Source organism: Arctopsyche grandis, chromosome 1 (assembly GCF_051622035.1).
Source record: "Arctopsyche grandis isolate Sample6627 chromosome 1, ASM5162203v2, whole genome shotgun sequence".
NCBI classification, from domain to species: domain Eukaryota; kingdom Metazoa; phylum Arthropoda; class Insecta; order Trichoptera; family Hydropsychidae; genus Arctopsyche; species Arctopsyche grandis.
Genome location: NC_135355.1, coordinates 22854964 through 22874954, shown reverse-complemented (window position 1 = coordinate 22874954; position 19991 = coordinate 22854964). Strand labels below are relative to the sequence as shown.

At 31.3% G+C, this 19991-nt stretch overlaps 3 protein-coding genes across 5 annotated transcripts in view; 1 reads left to right on the top strand and 2 right to left on the bottom strand.

Annotated features, from left to right (window-relative positions):
- Positions 1-5227, top strand: part of LOC143909124 (uncharacterized) — a 40587-nt gene extending 35360 nt beyond the window's left edge. Inside the window, exons 6-7 of one of the 2 annotated variants that reach the window (XM_077427036.1) lie at positions 3312-3547; positions 3647-5227. In XM_077427036.1, coding sequence (XP_077283162.1) covers positions 3312-3547; positions 3647-3742 — 332 coding nt within the window. In that variant the 3' untranslated portion in view covers positions 3743-5227. The remainder of the gene's footprint in view (positions 1-3311; positions 3548-3646) is intronic. The other variant, XM_077427028.1, reaches the window with a different exon arrangement.
- A 1308-nt stretch (positions 5228-6535) lies between these two features.
- LOC143909113 (heat shock 70 kDa protein cognate 4) lies at positions 6536-11536 on the bottom strand. The gene is made up of 3 exons (XM_077427018.1): positions 11297-11536; positions 9198-9402; positions 6536-9016 (listed from the first exon to the last, which is right to left on the bottom strand). The coding sequence occupies exons 2-3, from the start codon at positions 9400-9402 to the stop codon at positions 7251-7253; spliced, it is 1971 nt and encodes a 656-aa protein (XP_077283144.1). The 5' UTR covers positions 11297-11536; the 3' UTR covers positions 6536-7250.
- A 3820-nt stretch (positions 11537-15356) lies between these two features.
- On the bottom strand, positions 15357-19606 carry emei (transmembrane protein 161-like emei). 2 transcript variants are annotated; one of them, XM_077441692.1, is made up of 9 exons: positions 19266-19505; positions 17548-17916; positions 17400-17479; positions 17081-17296; positions 16876-16992; positions 16664-16804; positions 16407-16581; positions 15805-16068; positions 15357-15730 (listed from the first exon to the last, which is right to left on the bottom strand). In XM_077441692.1, the coding sequence occupies exons 1-9, from the start codon at positions 19266-19268 to the stop codon at positions 15611-15613; spliced, it is 1485 nt and encodes a 494-aa protein (XP_077297818.1). In that variant the 5' UTR covers positions 19269-19505; the 3' UTR covers positions 15357-15610. The 2 variants fall into 2 exon arrangements, with proteins under 2 accessions (XP_077297818.1, XP_077297825.1); XM_077441699.1 differs by having other exon boundaries at positions 15358-15730; positions 15856-16068; positions 19266-19606.
- Between the last annotated feature and the right edge of the window lie 385 nt (positions 19607-19991).

The following is a 19991-nucleotide window of genomic DNA, read 5'->3' as shown; positions in this document are numbered from 1 at the left end:
GACTAAGTAAAATATAATCTTATCATAGCATTAAGTTACATTTAAACTAATTTTCCACATTACATATATTTGTAGTTTGAATAGTCTATTGAACTACATATACATACATATATATTCTAGTTTGTTTCTGAATATCAGTTTTTATCGCCAGTCATCCATTACAATGCTTTTGAATTTACCCCGTATGTTTGTATTAGAATCAAACAGCATAATGTTATAAAAATGATATTGAAGTGTTGAAATTGTAAAATATTCAACGGTGAAAGTTTTCAACGTAAGCATGTGCTTATTGTTGTTTTGTGATTGTTAGAGTGCTTGGTGTGTTGCTTCTGTTTAAGTTATTTGCAAACAAATATTTACTCTAGTGTGTTTATATGTACACTAGATGCCTATAATATATACATATATTACTTATGATATAAGGTTACACGATAAATGGACATGCTGATCAATTTTACAAATTTAATTATGTATAAGAATGATGGTAAATGATTATTGTGTTATAATCAGCTATGTTAACCAATTTTGATACCATTTTTTGGTTTTTTTTTATTTATAAAAAAGCCTAAAGATTATGAAGAGCATAGTATTTTCACTCGGAAAATTTGATACTGTCGATACATCGCTTCACTCTTTTAATAAATTATAAAAAAATCTTTAACAAGTCAAAAATATTATATTCAACATCGCTGGTTGTAACTGAATGGTATCGTCAAATTTATATCAAACTTCATTGGATCATTTTCATGTTATAAAACCATTTTCACTCTACATATTTAAAAGCGATTCACTGAAAATAATATTGAGGTAAAATAAATCAATGCAACACAATTTTTCTGTCAATATTTTTTAGATTATTTGTAATGTTAATTACATTATTGAATTATCTGCAATTTGAAAACTTTGAAATTTATTTTACAAGTTATAATATTTACATTAAGTATTACATTAGTAATAGCAGTTTTGTCCCTTTTTCCTTTTAAAATACATATATACATATTTATTTAGATAATCCTTACACATTGAAATAGCATATGGCATTGAAGAAAAGCAAGATGGCCGATGCCCACATTTGTATTTTAATATTTTTCTATAGTACTTTTCACAAGTTCACTTTACATTTTTATTAATATCTAAAATAGACACATGCACACAACAGCCAAATATCTGTAAATTTTATCAAGCTACCCAAGCTTATTTAAAAAAACTCTCATAAAATCACCAATCATTTTTGAAATCATCGCTTTTCCTTCAAGCGTATCATTTCCATTCGTATTTAACAAATCGCAATGCTTGTGCACATTTTTTTCCGTAGATAGTTTTAATGTGCATTATTCAATGTATTTATTGCACTTTTGAGACGTTGTTTGTTTATTGTATGAAGCAAATATATGTAAATTGTTGCAATTATTAACATTTGAATGGCTTTATTATCTATAACTATTAATAAAATTACAACCTTCCTTTTTACTGGATGCGTTTTAGCTGATGAGATATTTGACATAATTAAGGTTTTGGAGTACATATATATATATATATATATATATATACATAGGTACAAACACAGAATGCGTATAAATGGTAAACTTACTGTTCAACATTTACAGATAATTTTGTAGGATGTTCCTTCATATTTGCTACAATTTTTTTCTCTTTTGGAAATAAAATTTGAATTGAAAAGTTGGTTTGGAACTTATTGAAAGTTTTTCGTCTCAATACAACTTACAATATAATTTTGTATATATTTTTATAAATTATTAAATTTACATTTTTTTTTATTTTTCTTTTTTGCTTTAATTGTTTTAATAATTACAAACTGATTCAGATACACACTAGCTTACACAAATTTCAAAAAAATATTAAATTTTACTGCAATAGAATAAGAAGAGGTTAGTAAAAAATAATTTCCACTTAAATAGTCATATATTCTTAGTACAAACAAAAGTCTGGAATTGAATTAATCGATAGTAATATTAAGTAAGCATATAAAAAAATGGTCTTAATTTGATAATTTCTTTATACAATATATTATAAAACGCCTTATAATATAATTATCTTAAAATATGTATACCAAGTATTATCTATGTTTTTAAAAAGTATAATATATAAGTCCCCCCCCCCCCCCTTTGTTTAATCAATATTAAGCTACCCCCTAATGGTGGGATCTACTGATAAACGTGAACATTTTGACATACGTTAAATTATTTCCAATGAGCTATTTAAAGCTATGCATAGATATGTAAATCTGCCACTGCACATAACAAATAACCTTTTTTTTTTATCCAGCACAAACATTTTTTTTCATTTTATGTTTTAAAAATATAACATTTTTTTATTTTAATTTAAATCAAATTTTTTATTTATGTAAGAATAAAACTGAATCTTATGTTCTAATTTTTCTTTTTAAATCTCTTACTACATACATAAAATATGCAATGTGTTGAACACAAGAATTTTGAATTTATATATATGTATATTAAGGTGACCATCCGGTCTTGTTTATCCTACAAAAATATTGACAAATTAGGGAAAAAATGAAACTATCGAACGATCAGTGATAAAAAGCAACGAAATGTTGAAACTCTAAAATGTTTGGTAATCACAATTTGTAATTTTATCCAGTATTGTTTAGAATTTTATAACCGCATTCGAGAAAATGAATATATTTTTTTATAATTGTGCGTCCATGATTATCCAATGCTTCTTTTTTATAATTGAAATATATAGAAATATTTTTTGGAAACAATATCTGGTTTTGAATTTGAATTAAATGGTCACCTTAACATTATACAGATGTATGTACATATTTATCTATTATAAATTTAAAAATATATTTATGCTAAAACATAAATTTAAAGAAAATCTATAAACACATGAATAAAAAATGTTGTGGTTGCATTCATAATACATAAATGCAGATTAAAAATAATATCTTAATTTTAGCTCTTTACCATTGATTATTTTTATTTGTCATGCATATGTATAATTATGTATAAACGTACAATGTACTAAGAATTTACCCAATACTATATTTTTGTTACATTATTTTATTACACAATATACATATACATAATACATTTGTTCGTAAGTTTTATTTGTGAACACATTTCACCTTATTTGATTAATTATTAATTTTGGGATTAGTTATTTTTATTTTGTACATTAGTAGACAACCCACACTTTGAAGTAGTTAGCAGTTTTTTGTTATAATATACCTAGAACATGTATAAAATATACATACATTATGATTAATAAAAAGTGAACAAGTTGTTAACGACTGTAATCAAACTAAACTTACATTTCAAAACCAGGTTCAAGACGATCAAGTTTAGCTTCGATTCAAAGTACTTCATCATCAGTAAGAAGCTATAGCATGAGGAGATTTGAAAAAGAAAGGGAACAAAAAGAAAAAAGACAACAAATGCAAATGAGATTAGCCCAATTACATGCTAACATGACTGGAGAATCAAAGAATGCTCCTACACCAAGTCCTAGAACACCAAATTCTACAGATGGCCTGTTACCAGCTGTGAACGAGGGCGGAGAGGTAGTACATACATATGTACATAGATAATTTAAAAAAAAATGAATAAAATAACAAAGTTGTCAATAAGAATTACTGATTTCTTTTCTTTTCACATTGCAGCTGTCTCTGTCACAATCTCCCGGCTTAACAAATTTTGGATCTTCAAGCCTAGATGGTATCATAGGTCCATGTTCATCATCGGGAACTTCTTACTGACAACTACAGAAATCATCACTATATCGCCTTACCTTGAATTTTATAAAATTGTTAACAGTATGAATATTAAGTTTAAAATTTAGTGTTTTTAATTTTTTTTTCATAATTTTATAAAATTGGTGTGTATTTCAATTAAATTATTATTATTTTTGTTTCTTTGTAAGTATATTTTTATAAGTATGACTATAATTTACCGACAAATGAAAACTCATTGAATGAAAAGTATATAAAATGGAATGGATTTTTCATATATTTGACATTTATCATTCTGACTTGATAAAAAATAGTAATTATTACTATAACGATTTCTTGTATTTTTCAGAATTCTTTATTTTTATATAGATTAAAGCTCAAGTTCAAAATGCTCTCTATATGTACTAATTAAATCAATCAGAATACCTATGTAGATAACAGTAGTATAATTAGTACTTTTCTTCAGATGAGTTAAGTGCAAATTAAAAACTATATAGCACTTAAAATTCAATCTTCAAACTAATTATCATTATTGTTAAAAATAAATAAATACGGAAACACTACATTATTTCAACCTTTAATGATAAATTATTTTAATTCGAAATGTGCATAAAAATAAATCACAATACATTATACTGATTAATTTAATGGCAACATTCGAAAATTTTGAAAAGCATGTGTATTCACACTTAAGAGGCAGGATTAGTTAAAGCGAAATTCATTTATATGTATGTAGTTTCGAGTTTATTAAGTTTCTTTATCCCCTTTACATCACATTTAACAAATATAAAGAATTTTTTCTTTAAGTTACATAAAAAAATAATAAAAAACAAGGAGAAGGGAAAAGGTAATTGAAAAACAGTAATTTTTGTTGTAGCCATTACAAATTCCATATATAAATGCGAATCTTTAGATACATCTCTGGATTTTAAATACCCATATTTATATGTACATATATATGTATGTATGTACATATATATTACATTTTCAAAATCATTTTTATGCAGCTTTCAAATATTAATCAAAAATCCTAAAATATTTCATGAACTCACTCCATTCCATTTGTAATTTTCAATTCGAAACTGTGTACATAAATACCATATATATTTTTTATAATGCATGAAGGAAAACCATAAATTTCAGTTAATTTAAAAGAAAACATTGCCATTGAAAATTTATTTGTTAATTCCTACTAAATCGCATCATCTAAAAAAATACTATGTTTCAATGCTGTCAACATCTTAGATATCAATTTGCATAACACTCATTCCGATCCCATCTTATGTCTGCGAAAGAATTCCTAGCTGCACTAACATTGCAGTGAACTGACTAGTTGTAACAATGATGAAGCTAAACTGCGGCCTACATCAAATTATTATTATAAAGAACTGCGAGGTATAATATATTAAAATTTTTATACTGTATACAATTAAGTGTTTTGTGTATTAAAAATTTTCGGGCGTGCTTAGTGTTTACATTGATGTTACAGAATCTTCATGTACAAATACATACATACGAAAATAGATTCATCTATCATTTATTCAATACATATCTTTTAATGTGTTTAATTTAATTTAAGGATATCTATCAAATTGGTGTACCTGATTTAAAACTTGGAACAGTTTTAAATTCTTTTCCAACATATATTCGATGTAAGAAAGACGTTTACGCTCGTTCAATGTATGTAATATTACCGCGTTACAAGTCCTTTGCCACTTTTGTTTATTTATATTTTGGTTTCATTGTATACAGTAAAACAGATTGTATTTTATACCAAAATGTTTTAAATTTTGGTTCAAAAAATACTCAAAATGTTATCAAATCATGATTAATTGTAGTTGTTGCAAACTTGAAGCATTGATATGTTTATGTATTATTAATGTCTTTGTATATATTAGAAAGTGATATTATTATATTTTGAATAGAAACCTCTACCCCAAATATTTCACCCAGCCCTTATTCGCCTGTGAATATGAGACTTAGATATGTAAATTATAAACAAACCAACATGTTAAAATGCTTTGTTAAATAAATAAATTATATATATCACTTGTCTTTTATTTCAATGTTGTTATTAAATAAAAAATTGTTTATTCGTATGTGTATGTATATGAACCATTAGAATTAATTACGTATATGTTTGCAGACTAATCTTACGAATTAGCAGATTAATCTTGCGAATAATACATACAAATGTATATCTGTTTATATATGAATAAATTATAAATTTTTTTGGACTCAAGCTTTGTAGAGCTAAACCGCCCCGATTCCTGGAAAAAGCATTGTGACTATCGGCAGTCTACTAATAAGATCCTATGCAATCCGTAATAGTGTGTACCCAGAGAAATGTTATAACTAGAGGTAGGATAGTCACAGTGCTATTCATTGTTCAGCAAACCTTTAACAATGCATTTACAACCTTTGAACAATACACGGCCCCCTCAGGCTCCGGTGACTAGTTATAACTTATAACATTTATCTGTATGTACCAGTGTTATAAACCATTTTAACACAATTTTTTCTATTCAAAATCTATGAATTTATAACTATGTATATACAAACCTCAACTTTCGAATCAAATCTATGAATTTATAATTACTTTAAATATTTAAAACCTAAATAATCGAAAGCAAGCTGATAAGAAGCTTATAAAAATCATACACTACTTATTCAGCTTGCACTGAGATGTGTATATATGTATATGTACATATTTTATTGTACTGAGCAGACACGTTTTACCTTCAAATTTTAGTTTTTACCAGGGATGTGTGGAGTCTGAGCATTTCAAACGTAATCGTAAACAAACCTTTTATTTTTTTTAATAGTACTACAGAACGCGTTAACAAGTCTCTAATTTTTTTATTTAAGTGATCGATTTGAAAATTGAAATTCAATTTCTTTATAAAATCATGAATATAAATTAAGTTATAAATAAAATCGCAATGTTCTGGCCAAAACCGATGTTTCCTGTTACATTAAATTAAGATACTTTATTAAATCGATCTTTACATATGTATGATATTCATGGAAACATACTATGAATGCATACATACTTACTTTTTATTATTTATATCTTTTTTACATTACTAATTCAATAATTTAGGTTGATGCCAATTTTCAGTGATTTTTTTAATTCTTTGTATTGAAAATCGCTATAATTCAATACATTGGCAAGATTAGTGCATCTTAACAAAATATTGATTTGACGGAGTCGGTAAATATTGATTAAAGTCCACAGCCCTGTGGAAGAACCCAGGAAGACTCCTTGGACGGATCGTCCAATCCTACTTACAACATCCATGACAACCACGTCAATGAGAAATACATTTTAACCTTATATGAAAAAGAGGAAAGTAATAAAGGGATTTGATAAAAGAAAAACTTTTTTTTTTAATATTGTTGTTTATTGAAGTTGAAAGCTAACTATTTGGCGAAAAAAAAAGTTAGACCTTTAAGGAACTTGCGCTGTAAAAAAAATCATGGAATTTTCAGAAATAATACTGAGCTGGGAATGAATTTCGTATTTAATTGTTGTTTAATCGACTTCTTCGATTGTGGGTCCAGCGCTACCACCACCACTGGGAGGAGCTCCAGCACCATGCATATCTTCAAAGCCAGGTGGCATACGTCCTCCTGGTCCCCCAGGACCTCCAGGCATACCACCAGCACCCTGGAACATCTTAGTGATGATTGGTTCACATACAGACTCTAATTCCTTCTTCTTGTGATCATATTCTTCCTTCTCAGCGAGTTGGTTCGAGTCCAACCATTTAATGGTTTCATTGCATTTCTCCATGATGGTATTCTTTTCGGCTTCTGTGATCTTGCCTTTGACCTTATCATCTTCCATTGTAGATTTCATGTTGAAGCAGTAAGATTCTAGATTATTCTTGGAAGTAATCGTGCTCTTTTGTTTTTCATCCTCACTTCGGTATTTCTCAGCTTCATTAACCATCCGTTCGATGTCTTCCTTTGACAATCTGCCTTTGTCATTTGTAATGGTGATCTTATTTTCCTTGTTTGTGGTCTTTTCAAGAGCAGATACATTCAAGATACCGTTGGCGTCAATATCAAAAGTAACCTCAATTTGAGGTACACCACGGGGTGCTGGAGGAATGCCAGTGAGTTCAAACTTGCCGAGTAAATTGTTGTCCTTAGTCATGGCACGCTCGCCTTCAAATACCTGAATCAATACACCGGGTTGGTTGTCGGAGTAGGTGGTGAATGTTTGAGTTTGTTTGGTGGGAATAGTGGTATTTCTTTTAATGAGAGTTGTCATCATACCTCCAGCAGTCTCAATACCCAACGATAGGGGGGTGACATCCAAGAGCAAAAGATCCTGAACCTCTTCAGACTTATCACCGTGAAGAATAGCAGCCTGCACAGCAGCGCCATATGCAACAGCTTCATCGGGATTAATGGATTTGTTCAACTCCTTACCATTGAAGAAGTCTTGCAACAGTTTTTGTACTTTAGGGATTCTAGTGGAACCACCAACCAAAACAATGTCATGTACTTGAGCCTTGTCCATCTTTGCATCGCGCAAAGACTTCTCAACGGGTTCCATGGTCGATCTGAAGAGGTCAGCATTTAACTCTTCAAAACGCGCACGGGTGATTGAAGTGTAGAAATCAATACCCTCAAAGAGAGAATCAATCTCGATACTAGCTTGAGTGCTAGACGAAAGTGTTCTCTTCGCCCTTTCGCAAGAAGTTCTAAGACGCCTAAGAGCCCTCTTGTTTGAAGTTAGATCCTTCTTGTATTTCCTCTTGAATTCTTGAACAAAATGATTTACCATTCGATTGTCGAAGTCTTCACCTCCAAGATGAGTATCACCAGCCGTCGACTTGACTTCAAAAATACCATCCTCAATCGTCAGAATAGATACATCAAAGGTACCACCTCCAAGATCAAAGATGAGTACATTACGTTCTCCTGAAGCTTTCTTATCTAAGCCATACGCGATGGCGGCGGCAGTCGGTTCGTTGATGATTCGCAGAACATTCAGTCCGGAAATAGTTCCCGCATCTTTGGTAGCTTGTCTCTGAGAATCGTTGAAATAAGCTGGGACGGTGATGACCGCATTTTGTACAGTTTTTCCGAGGTACGCTTCGGCAGTCTCCTTCATTTTGGTGAGGACCATTGAGCTAACTTCTTCTGGGAAGAATGTCTTATCTTCGCCCTTATAGTTAACCTTAATTTTAGGTTTTGTTGCATCATCGATGACTTCAAAAGGCCAGTGCTTCATATCAGCCTGGACAGTTGCGTCTTCGAACTTGCGACCAATGAGTCGCTTAGCATCTGTAAAAATAAAAAATAAAAATCAGATACCGCAGCCTCAACAAAAAGAATTATAATTATCATGAAATCAACCTCAGATTTGCTATTGTGATCATGGAAAATCAGAAACTCTAGTCTATGTTTGTTGTCATCATGATAAATGTAAGATTAAATGAACACAATTGTTATGCATGTTACTTACCAAAGATGGTGTTGTTAGGGTTCATGGCAACTTGGTTCTTGGCGGCATCCCCGATGAGACGCTCAGTATCTGTAAACGCCACATATGATGGCGTGGTTCTGTTGCCTTGGTCGTTGGCGATAATTTCGACCTTTCCATGTTGGAAGACTCCAACGCAGGAATATGTGGTGCCCAAATCAATACCGATCGCTGGTGCTTTGGCCATCTAGAAAAGAGAGAAGAAACAAATAAATATCAACTGCTACTGAACGCCTTAGCGATGTGGCACCATTTTCAATCTGGGTCAAGTTAACTGAACACACATTCCATTTATTTTAATTAAAGCGCCATTGTGAGGTAAAAACAGAAAGGCATGTAGAGTTTTGTACATGAAAAAAAAAAAAGCTAGGCGTATTAATACGCTGCATCTACACCACTGTGTCCCTTCGCAAGCCTCATTCCCATAGCGTTTTCAGTGATATTATCCTCATACCGACACGTTCAAAGGTCTGTTCATACCTATCCAGCAGGTGTCATGCAAGTGCGGATAGTATTCTTTGGTACATTCTATATGGACGTATTCATACTCCATTCGCGCATGCGCATTTACGCGTCCATATAGAATGTACCTGCAGGATACGGTTTAAACCGCAGAATGTACCTGCAGTTTCTCTCAGTGGGTAGGTGCCGCTGCGTCGTAGGGAAAACCTTTTTTTCCCAACTTCCCCGCTAGTTAAACCCCCCGCACCCCTCAGTTAGTGAAGACAAGATCTCCGACCAAAATCACCAAAGTCAGGGCCCATCTAGTGTATTATACATCAATGGTATGAACAGACCTTAATAGCGATCGATAGCGGTGATTCTCACATGTGAAGAAATATGGTTACACGACAATTGATGCAAGTCCAAAAGGTTCAACGACAAAATGTCCACGGAAATAATGTTCAAGCGACAAAATGTTCAAAAATCCTAAATTTTCGTATTTTAATGGAAAAAGTAACTTTTTATTGTATTATATATATCGATGTATATGGTACTTTTTATCGTATAGATCGCGAATGTTGTTAAATTAGTACAAATTACAGGTGTTCTCAACCGCAATTTTGTCGCTTTAACATTATTTTCGTGGACATATTGTCCGCGGGTGGTACATTTTGTCGTTGAACCTTTTGGACTTGCACCAATTGTCGTGTAACCATCTAGATATGCTATCTGTGACCAGTATCTGTATGAATATTTAAACCACCCAAGGTATCGATTCCCGCCGATGGCGTTGATCAGTTGGATCAAAAACTTTTTAAAAACCCACGTGGTTTCGACATGGCGTTTTCGAGCGTGGCCTTCTAGTGTGAAAACAACCTATGCTGTAGAGATTCGACTCAAAACAGGAAACCATTACAGATAGCTTTTATCAGCGGTCGCGATAAGCATTATCGATGTCGGTAGTCGGTGAGGTCACCTTGAAATAGAACAACGACCGGCGTTCTTCGGTTACCAGGCGGGGCGGCGGGGCGGCAGGGCGGCGGGTAGAAACGACTAGAACCACGCGGGTAATATTACATCGACAAAGGCAACGTGACGTCACGAGCCGCGCCAAAAGGTCACCAAAGCAAAATGGCCGCCGGCAAATCGATAAGTGGCCGGCGTGTATGGCGGGGGGCCGCACGAACGGCGATTGAATCGTCGATGATGAAGAGCACGTTACGATTACGAATACGATTGCGATTGCGATGACTACTACAAAGTGTAGGAGACGAGAGCGATCGACACGAGAACACGTGTTCGAAACTTCTGGAAGCGACAAGATGGCCGCCAACAAAGCGTCCTTTCCCGCGCTTGAATGATTAGGCGAAATGCACGTGCGCACAAACCCCGATTGCCATATAAAATATAACGCTTCGATACTGTGTAGTGGAAATGTATGATGAAATATAATACAATAGAACGATATGCGAATTGTGAAAAGAGCCAACCACGTGTGCGGTATGGTATGGGGTGTGGACGCGGATGGAGTTCCGAGTTCAATTTGTTCGACTTCCGGTTTGGAATGAGCGATGCGGTATGGTGTGGTGGTGAATAAATATAAATAAAATAAGTGTACGTATTGAAAGGGTAATTACTTTTGCAAGGCAGGTGTGAGTTTGCTAGTAGAGACGCTGACAACTCTAGGCGGGCCTTTCTCTTCGATATCTGGCCGTGGACTGAAGCGTCGCCAACTGCTCCGTGGCTTTTATAGACATAGTGACGTCACGGGTTCCAGAACATTCCGTGCGCGCGCACGCGGTCAAAGAACGTTCTCGTCATTACGAAGGGCGCCCATACACGCACCGCACTATCGTTGTGATTACAGCGTTAAGAATAATATGTGTAAAGAAAATATTTATTACGTTCTGGCCATTGAGACATAATTAGATATATTTTTCGGGATCATGCGAGTTGAAAATACAGGACAATTTTGTTTATAATTTTGCCAAAGTGACGGTTTATCATACATTGAAAATAAGCACGGGCCTTTGCTACCAAAATTTATAACTTACAAATTATTATCATTGTCAACAATACGTTCGTACATTAATAATAAATGAAATAAATACCTATTTTATTACAAAAACTGTTAGTTTTTCAAGTACATATCTTCTAATATGTACTGTCCATTTGTTATTTATACTGACATTTAATAATATAATACTGACCATTTTGTTAATAAAATACTGACCGAAACATGATTATGTACTTAGCGAAATTGATTAAAATACTGGTCATTTAATTTGTTGCCTATTTTTTTTTATTTGCCATAGTAACGACTTGTAGCAATTCTGTAATGTCACTATGCAGTTGCGAATCAAGTAAATGGGGGACCCCAAGCGCATTTAAAACTTGAGGCCCCCATTTCAGTAAAAAAAATTCTATCATCATTTTTACCATGTTTTTCAGTATATGATTTTTACCATGTTTTTTATTTTTTTTGTATTTACTACTAGTAGTTTTACCCGGCTTCGCTCGGTATTCGTAATATAAACATGGATAATCTAATAGTAAACATTTGATTAAATTTATTTGAATATTCATTTGTTTTTTTTATTAAATTGAACGTCACGGATTCTACGAACCAAACAAACATACATACAGAGTATCTTTCAAAATTATATAGTGACATTACAGAATTGCTACAAGTCGTTACTATGTTAAATAAAAAAAAATAGGCAACAAATTAAATGACCAGTATTTTAATCAATTTCGGTAAAAACATAATCATGTTTCGGTCAGTATTTTATTAACAAAATGGTCAGTATTATATTATTTAATTTCAGTATAAATAACAAATGGACAGTACATATAAGAATCTGACATACATTCACCAGAACAAATAGCAATGGATGTTGGATGGAATTGTCCATCAAGATCGTATCAACCTAGTGGTGATACCAGCCAAAATATAATACGGATCATTTATTATAAATACTAACCACTTGTATACTGAACGATAGATACTAGCCATTTAATACAAATACTGACCTTTCGTAAATCGTAAAACTGACAAAAATAGAGGAAGCGTTTTTTTATATAAAAATAATAACATTCATACAATCAAATGAGTAAAAATATTCCTAAAACAGCTAAAATCATAACATTTTTATAATTAAACCTAAATATAATAATTTTCTATAATTAATAGAACTATAAAATCCGCGCAGCGAGATATTTTAGAATTTTTTACACTAACTGATATTTTTGCTTAAGTGAACGAAATCAAAGCAACAATTTAAAAAATATATTCAACCAATAATTTTGATAAAGAAAATAATTCACGTTACTTGGTTGTGTAATTAGAAATTTCAAGATTTTTCATCAAATCACAGTCAACCAACGTTGCAGCTTATGATAATTTTCACAAATCATAATGGATACAACATTTAGTGGTTTTTTTTTCTAAAACAAGAAAATCCTGACATATTATATTTAGTAATGAGACGGAACGGTCTATACTAAATAAAACGTGAGTTTCCCACTTAAAACGAGATGTATTATCAATCTATATATGGTCCATAGACGTGCTTGACCAACCAAGTTGTTCGTCTGTGGGCCCTTAAGACATAAATAAATCAATGAGTTGGCTGTTCAATGATATCTTTTCTAGTTTATGATTTAGGATAAGAATTGTTTGACTTTTTAATTAAATGTTTATTTATTAATGCTATTAAGCTAATCCTGTATACGCTCGTAAAATATGGAAAGAAGATTTCACGTGGTATAATTTCCAAATTATTGAGCCAAATAGTAAACTAGTTACACATTCATATGTAAATATATAATACCTACTTATCCTAAAAATGTTTTCCGAACGTATTTTCAATCATTCTTTGTCCGTAGTCCTCATTTTCCCGGAACGAATTTGGTGCAAATTAGTTTTTCTCTGAATTAAACTGAGGAACTCGAGAATGGCAGACACAATCGCAATTTGCATTGAAAATAATAGTAGTCTGAAATTAAAATAAATAATACATTTATACCAAAACTATGATCGTGTATGGGCGTATGAGTAACTGCGGATGGGCGATGTCACAATGAATGATACATTTGCATGCACATGCGTATTGCATATGCGTATGTATTTAATGATTATATCCAGCGACTTCCAAATAATTCTAGTAGAATAAGATGACCATTCGTACTGGTTTTACCAGTATAGTACTGGTTTTTTGGATATCTGTCCTGGCAGCATCCTTAGGATGAACCTGTTTATAAATATTAAAATCATTTTTTTACAAGCCTCTTCTATATTTTTTATTTTCATAAATATGCTTTCATAATTTTCTATATAATGTTTATTAATGTTTTTAATAATTCAAGTAAATATTTAGAAACATTCTTTTGAAAAAAATGTCCTGGTTTTGTCATATAACCTAAAAACATGTAAAATGGTCACTTTATAGAAGAATAACCATAGATGTATAATATATGTATTATATATCTATGAAGAATAACATTGAAAAATGATGGAATTAAAAAACGAATAAAAGAGCATATTGTTATCATTGAAAAGAGAGAAGTTTTTAAATTTATTTTGTCATTTAGTCACCGATGACAGAAAAAAGGAAATGTGTGCTTTAAGATATTTCTCTCTTATACTTGCATTATTAATTTAATATATAGGTGTGTATATGGATTTTATTTTAAATTTCATATGATTTCATACATGTTTCGCCAATTTATCTCACTAGCAATTCGTATTATGTATTTCAATGTATATTTTGCCATGCTTTATCCATTTTCATAACCTACAATGTAAGTTGGCATAAAATATTAACAAAAAAAATTCTGATGAAAATAATTAAACACCAATACATTATTCACATTGAAACATTTATTTCAGTCTGTATACAGTAATTATAATATATTATTTTATATAATCTAATATATAATTTCGAAAGAGACTGTATGTATGTATGTAAGTTTTGGTTCGTAGAATCCGTGACGTTTCGAACAAATTGTTTATATGACGACAATAACGATATCGTGGAATATTATTTTTTTTCGATTCAAATAAATTTAATAAAAAAAAACAAATGAATGTTTATTATTAGATAAGCCATGTTTAAGCAGTTTATATTACACATCCCGAGCGAAGCCGGGTAAAACCACTAGTATCTTATATAAACGAGTAGATAACACTAAATTTATCTTACTATAATATAAAGCATATCAAAAAGACCCGAGAAATATCTAGAATGTTATTATTTTCTTTTAGTGAGATAAAAACTAGTTTCTAAAACTCTAGTCAACGCTATTTTTCTTATTATCTTTTATATGGTTAAGAATCCATATGTGTATTATGGTTTTTTTTAAACACTTTTATTTAGTTTGATTTATAAAAACAAAACAAAAACTAGACATTTGTAAAATTTTAAATGCTTCATGACATGACTAATAACAACTTAAGTGATCCAAGATCATCAGCTTATGCGACAGCAGTAAATACGAATTCATCACAAAATAGCTATTGTTAGGGCTTTTAATTGGTGTTGAAGAGCCAACATTTTGGATATTTCAATGCATGCAAAAATTAAAGAAATTGTATTAATTTAAAATAAAAATGCGTAAAGATAGATATGTCCAGTCAACCTGATGAAGATTTGCAATGTATTAAAAGGGTTAATCACATTCAACAATACAATGAAACCAAATTTATAACAAATAGTTTATTACACAAATCAAATAAATAACAATAACTTTAGATCATTGCGTAAAAATAATGTACAAATAAAAATATATAAAGTAACAAAAAATATGTAATTGCATACTTTAGCGCTACATACACATGTGTATTGTATTGCAACAATTTACATTCTATCTAAAAATATGTTTCAACATACAAATTTTCACAAAGATGATCTTATTCTAAAATTATAATTGGACTATTCTAAAGATGAATGTTATGATTTATGGAAATACGACTGGTAAACCATTCCCATTGAGCTAGTAGCAAACCATATAAAACAACTCCACCACGTAGCAAAGCCTAGCAAGCCTCGAAACACATCGGTAGTAAATACCTGAAATTCATATAAATATAATAAAAATTAGTTTTGCAAGAATATAATAAATAGTAAACAAATTGATATCAAACCGATTTAAGATTTTCCATTGCTAAATGAAAATGCTGCACTGACTGCATTACCGTTTGATCGTCATTAGTTTCGTCTGATGTACTTATAGTTGTATCACCGAGGGCATCTAGACCACATTCATCAGCACCAGGGGATTCGAAGAATAAACCTTTCCATGTGTACCCTCCCAGTGTTTTGTACATTAACGAAAAGTATAGACACATGATAAGTGGAGCAACATATTGTAGAGTAACAACACATAAGTAGTAAAACACAGCAGCAATCTGCAACAATGAGAAAATATGTATGATAGTTACGTTTAATTTCATTATATCGCACAAAAGTTGAATACGTATTTGAAAGTGGCAAAAGTCATATTTTCTTAATTTCGAGAAATACCGTGCAAAACATTAAATATAATGTTTTGCGTTTAACAATATTTAAAAATACTGGTGGCCTGTAATACGTTTATCCTGATTTTCCGAGATTCTGAACATATCGAATTAAAAGAAATGATTACAATTTGTGAATTAAGTCAAACGGAAATAATGTCTTGGAACTGAAAATTGGACTTCCGCCACTTTCAAATATAACGGCTCGTATGTATATAACGCGACATTACTTTTTTTTGTAAATCTAAATTCGTAATTCGGCCAGCTTCCTTTTTTTGCTCTTCAACTCTATTATATGCCATATTTAGATACGCCTGAAGATACAATGGCATCAAAGCTATGCGAAGAATAACAGTACATGCCACTAATATGAAACGAAGACTGTCAAAACCACTTTCAGTCATTCTGAAAATAAATACATTTTCAAATAATTAATGGATTTTAAAATGAAATATTAATTATTTATTTGGTATTAAATTTATCTTACAGCGGTTGTTGCATTCCTGCAAACATTTTAGTGGTCAGATGATCTCTAGTAATTGGTTTGATCCACAGTGTTACAAGTATAAATGGTAAGATAAAACTGATATTCAACAAAAGTTGAAGCATTTTATTTTCCTTGCAGTAGCTAAAAACAAAGAAAAACTGATTTTTCGCAAGAATAAAAAAAAAATAGTAAAGAATTGGGTAAAATGTTACTTTAGTGAATCCCAATGCATTCGAGCAATCCTAAGTCCAGGAAATGTAAACAGAGATCCCATGATGCCGCACCAAACAGCCATAAAGAATTTAATCACAAGCTTAGAAGCGGGTCCACTGTAAGAAAAATATAAACAGATAAATGTGAAGATTGTTTTTGATATGGTTCGTTCTTAAGATATTTAATTAATTAAACTTATATTACTTGGATGACAAGCCTTGATTATTTAAAAATATCGAGGCACTTTCATTAAAACTTGTATAAGCTTTTTCTAGTCCAACTTCAAGTGTTTGTTCATCAACTATCATAATCATCATAGCCAAAAGTAAATAAGCACAACCTGACACTATACACGTTGAGCGCTCTCCGATAGATTCTTCACATGAAAAATATTGCAGTGTGAGTGTAACTAAAATTTTACTGTAGTTTTGTTAAAGAAATATATATATTAAAATGTTTTTAATTTAGCATAGTGGTAGTTTAACATATATGTATACAATTTCGATTAAAAAATAAAGGATACAATGAGAATCCCAGCACCAATAAACACCACATCATACTAAGATTGAGTTCATCCTTCAGTGGAAAGAAATTGATGTAAACCTGAAAACATTTTAAATTATAATAAAAATAACAAAATAAAAAAATATGAATTCAACATCGACACTAACCTCCGTAAGCGAATATACAACAGCTGAATACAAGGCAAAATCAACAAGCCATTGATATTCAGCATAGTATCTAAGATGAATGACATCTAAAGGTGAAACTTTTGCAGTATCTAATTGAATATCAAGACTACGGGAGACATGAAAAGTTTCGACTTTTCCGTTTGTTTCAGATCCCTTATGAGATTTTTTTGATTTTCCTTTTTCTTTCGGAACACCAGCTAGAGTCCGCAATTCATCATCTGTAGGATACAAATATCTAAAGAGACCGGTAGAACACAGAAGCCATCTGGCAAACGAATAATGAGATCCAATTTTTTGAATGACAGACACCATCACCAAGGTGATCACCAATTGGGCTCCAAGGAGTGCCTGAAAATAAAAACAAATCAAAATTTAAATTCTCACTAATAAAAATAAAGTTTCTACGGTGATAAATATAAGCCACTTTCAGTTTGTTCGAGGAACGTGCACAATTTGTTAGAGTGATCATAATTGAAAAAGTTTTTTTAGGTTGAACAATTGACACTTACGTGTTGTATCTACAAACACATCTTAAACTTTTTATACAATACTGAGATCAAGGGAAAAATCATTTGTTTCCATATAATAATTAACATATTTCTGAATACACATTTAAAATACGGTATTTATTTATTTTATATAAAAAGGAAGTTTGAATTTTTTTTAATTTTCAATTATGATGAGAAAAATGTTTTACAAATTATAAAAAAAAACTTATGTATGTATAACAGAATATGAAACTTTTCATACATATGCTGAAATATAATAAAAATAGAAATTTTAATCTAATATATAATTTTGAAAGAGAATTTGTATGTAAGGTTTGTTGGAAACATCGAAAAAAAATCAAAGTTTCTATAATGACAATATCCACATTGTTGAATATTATAATAAATTTAATAAAATAAAGTAACGAACGAATGTTTACTATTGGATTGTTTTGCCATGTTTAAGCTGTTTATATTACAAATATTATATGTATAAATTAGAAGATCAAGTCAATATATACATATGTAGTTAACTAGTAGTTTTACTCGGCTTCGCTCGGTATTTGTAATATAAACCGCTTAAACATGGCTAATCTAATAGTAAACATTTTATTAATTAAATTATCGTCACAGATTCTACGAATCCAAACTTACATACATAATAATATCATTAATGCGTTCAGATTGTAAAAAGACAACCTTAATTAAATATCATTGGGGTTTGTCGAAGAAAATGCAATGGTTAGGGAAAACTGCCACGTGAGAATGAGATAGAAAATAAGGACATCAAGTCAATATATACATATGTAGTTAACTAGTAGTTTTACTCGGCTTCGCTCGGTATTTGTAATATAAACCGCTTAAACATGGCTAATCTAATAGTAAACATTTTATTAATTAAATTATCGTCACAGATTCTACGAATCCAAACTTACATACATAATAATATCATTAATGCGTTCAGATTGTAAAAAGACAACCTTAATTAAATATCATTGGGGTTTGTCGAAGAAAATGCAATGGTTAGGGAAAACTGCCACGTGAGAATGAGATAGAAAATAAGGACATCAGTAAATTAGGGTAATCCGGGCGTGGGTGCTATAAATACAGCGACAGCTAAATATATTTAAGTAGTAACCATAACCTAACTAGAACCGAGGCGGGGCAGAGAAGGATAAATGAAAAGTGAACTAATATAGTTTAACAGACCATTGCGAGGCAAAACGGGAAGAAATGGAGTGCAGAAAGTGAGGTGTGGGGTAGTGGTGACCAGATTCAACCCGTCACCCCAACCCCGCCTACGCCAAACGCGGGCAGCCTATAAATATATGTATATATGTCGCTAGAAAAGTGACAATTGACAGCTCGCACAGTGCTGCCATTGCTGAAAAATGGTAAATGGACTACTAGTCATATGTGAACCAGTCACCAATCGGTCACGAGAAAACTGGTTGATCGATTTCAGGGTATGACCAGTTTTAAGGTGTGACCATGTTTTAGTGTGACGGGTGATCACGTGTGACCGATCTAGAGCGACCGGTTGTCCTGTGACCGGTTCACATTTGACTAGTAATCATCGAACCCTCAAAAATATGCACAACGATTTATATAAAAGAGAGTTGGCTTTTTACATGTGTTCCCTGCAGTAAACGGATTATTTCGCACATTGGGATTGCGCACAACAATCGTTGCCCCAAATTTAAATAGAAGATGAAATTGTCCAATCTCTCAATATTGATGTTTTGCGGACGAATTTAAAAGCCAGTAAAAACCAAAAACAATAAAATAATAGCCAGACAAATTCATTTAACCAAAAGTTTTGTAATTTTCAACTTTTTTTTATTTTAATTTTACAAATGTACAAAATTTTGCTAATTTCGCATTTTCCATTATTTTGTATTGATTTGAATATATTTTTTTAGTTTGTCTGTAAAC

What these genes read in the sequence shown, in the direction of transcription:
- emei (XM_077441692.1), bottom strand. An exon ending in ATGCATTGGGATTCACTAAA is followed by an intron (nt 16,805 to 16,875) that starts GTAACATTTTAC and finishes CTTTGTTTTTAG; the next exon opens with CTACTGCAAGGAAAATAAAA. An exon ending in ATTTAGATTTACAAAAAAAA is followed by an intron (nt 16,069 to 16,406) that starts GTAATGTCGCGT and finishes TCATTGTTGCAG; the next exon opens with ATTGCTGCTGTGTTTTACTA.
- LOC143909113 (XM_077427018.1), bottom strand. Translation starts at nt 9,402, where the DNA reads ATGGCCAAAGCACCAGCGATCGGTATTGATTTGGGCACCACATATTCC. An exon ending in CCCTAACAACACCATCTTTG is followed by an intron (nt 9,017 to 9,197) that starts GTAAGTAACATG and finishes TTATTTTTACAG; the next exon opens with ATGCTAAGCGACTCATTGGT.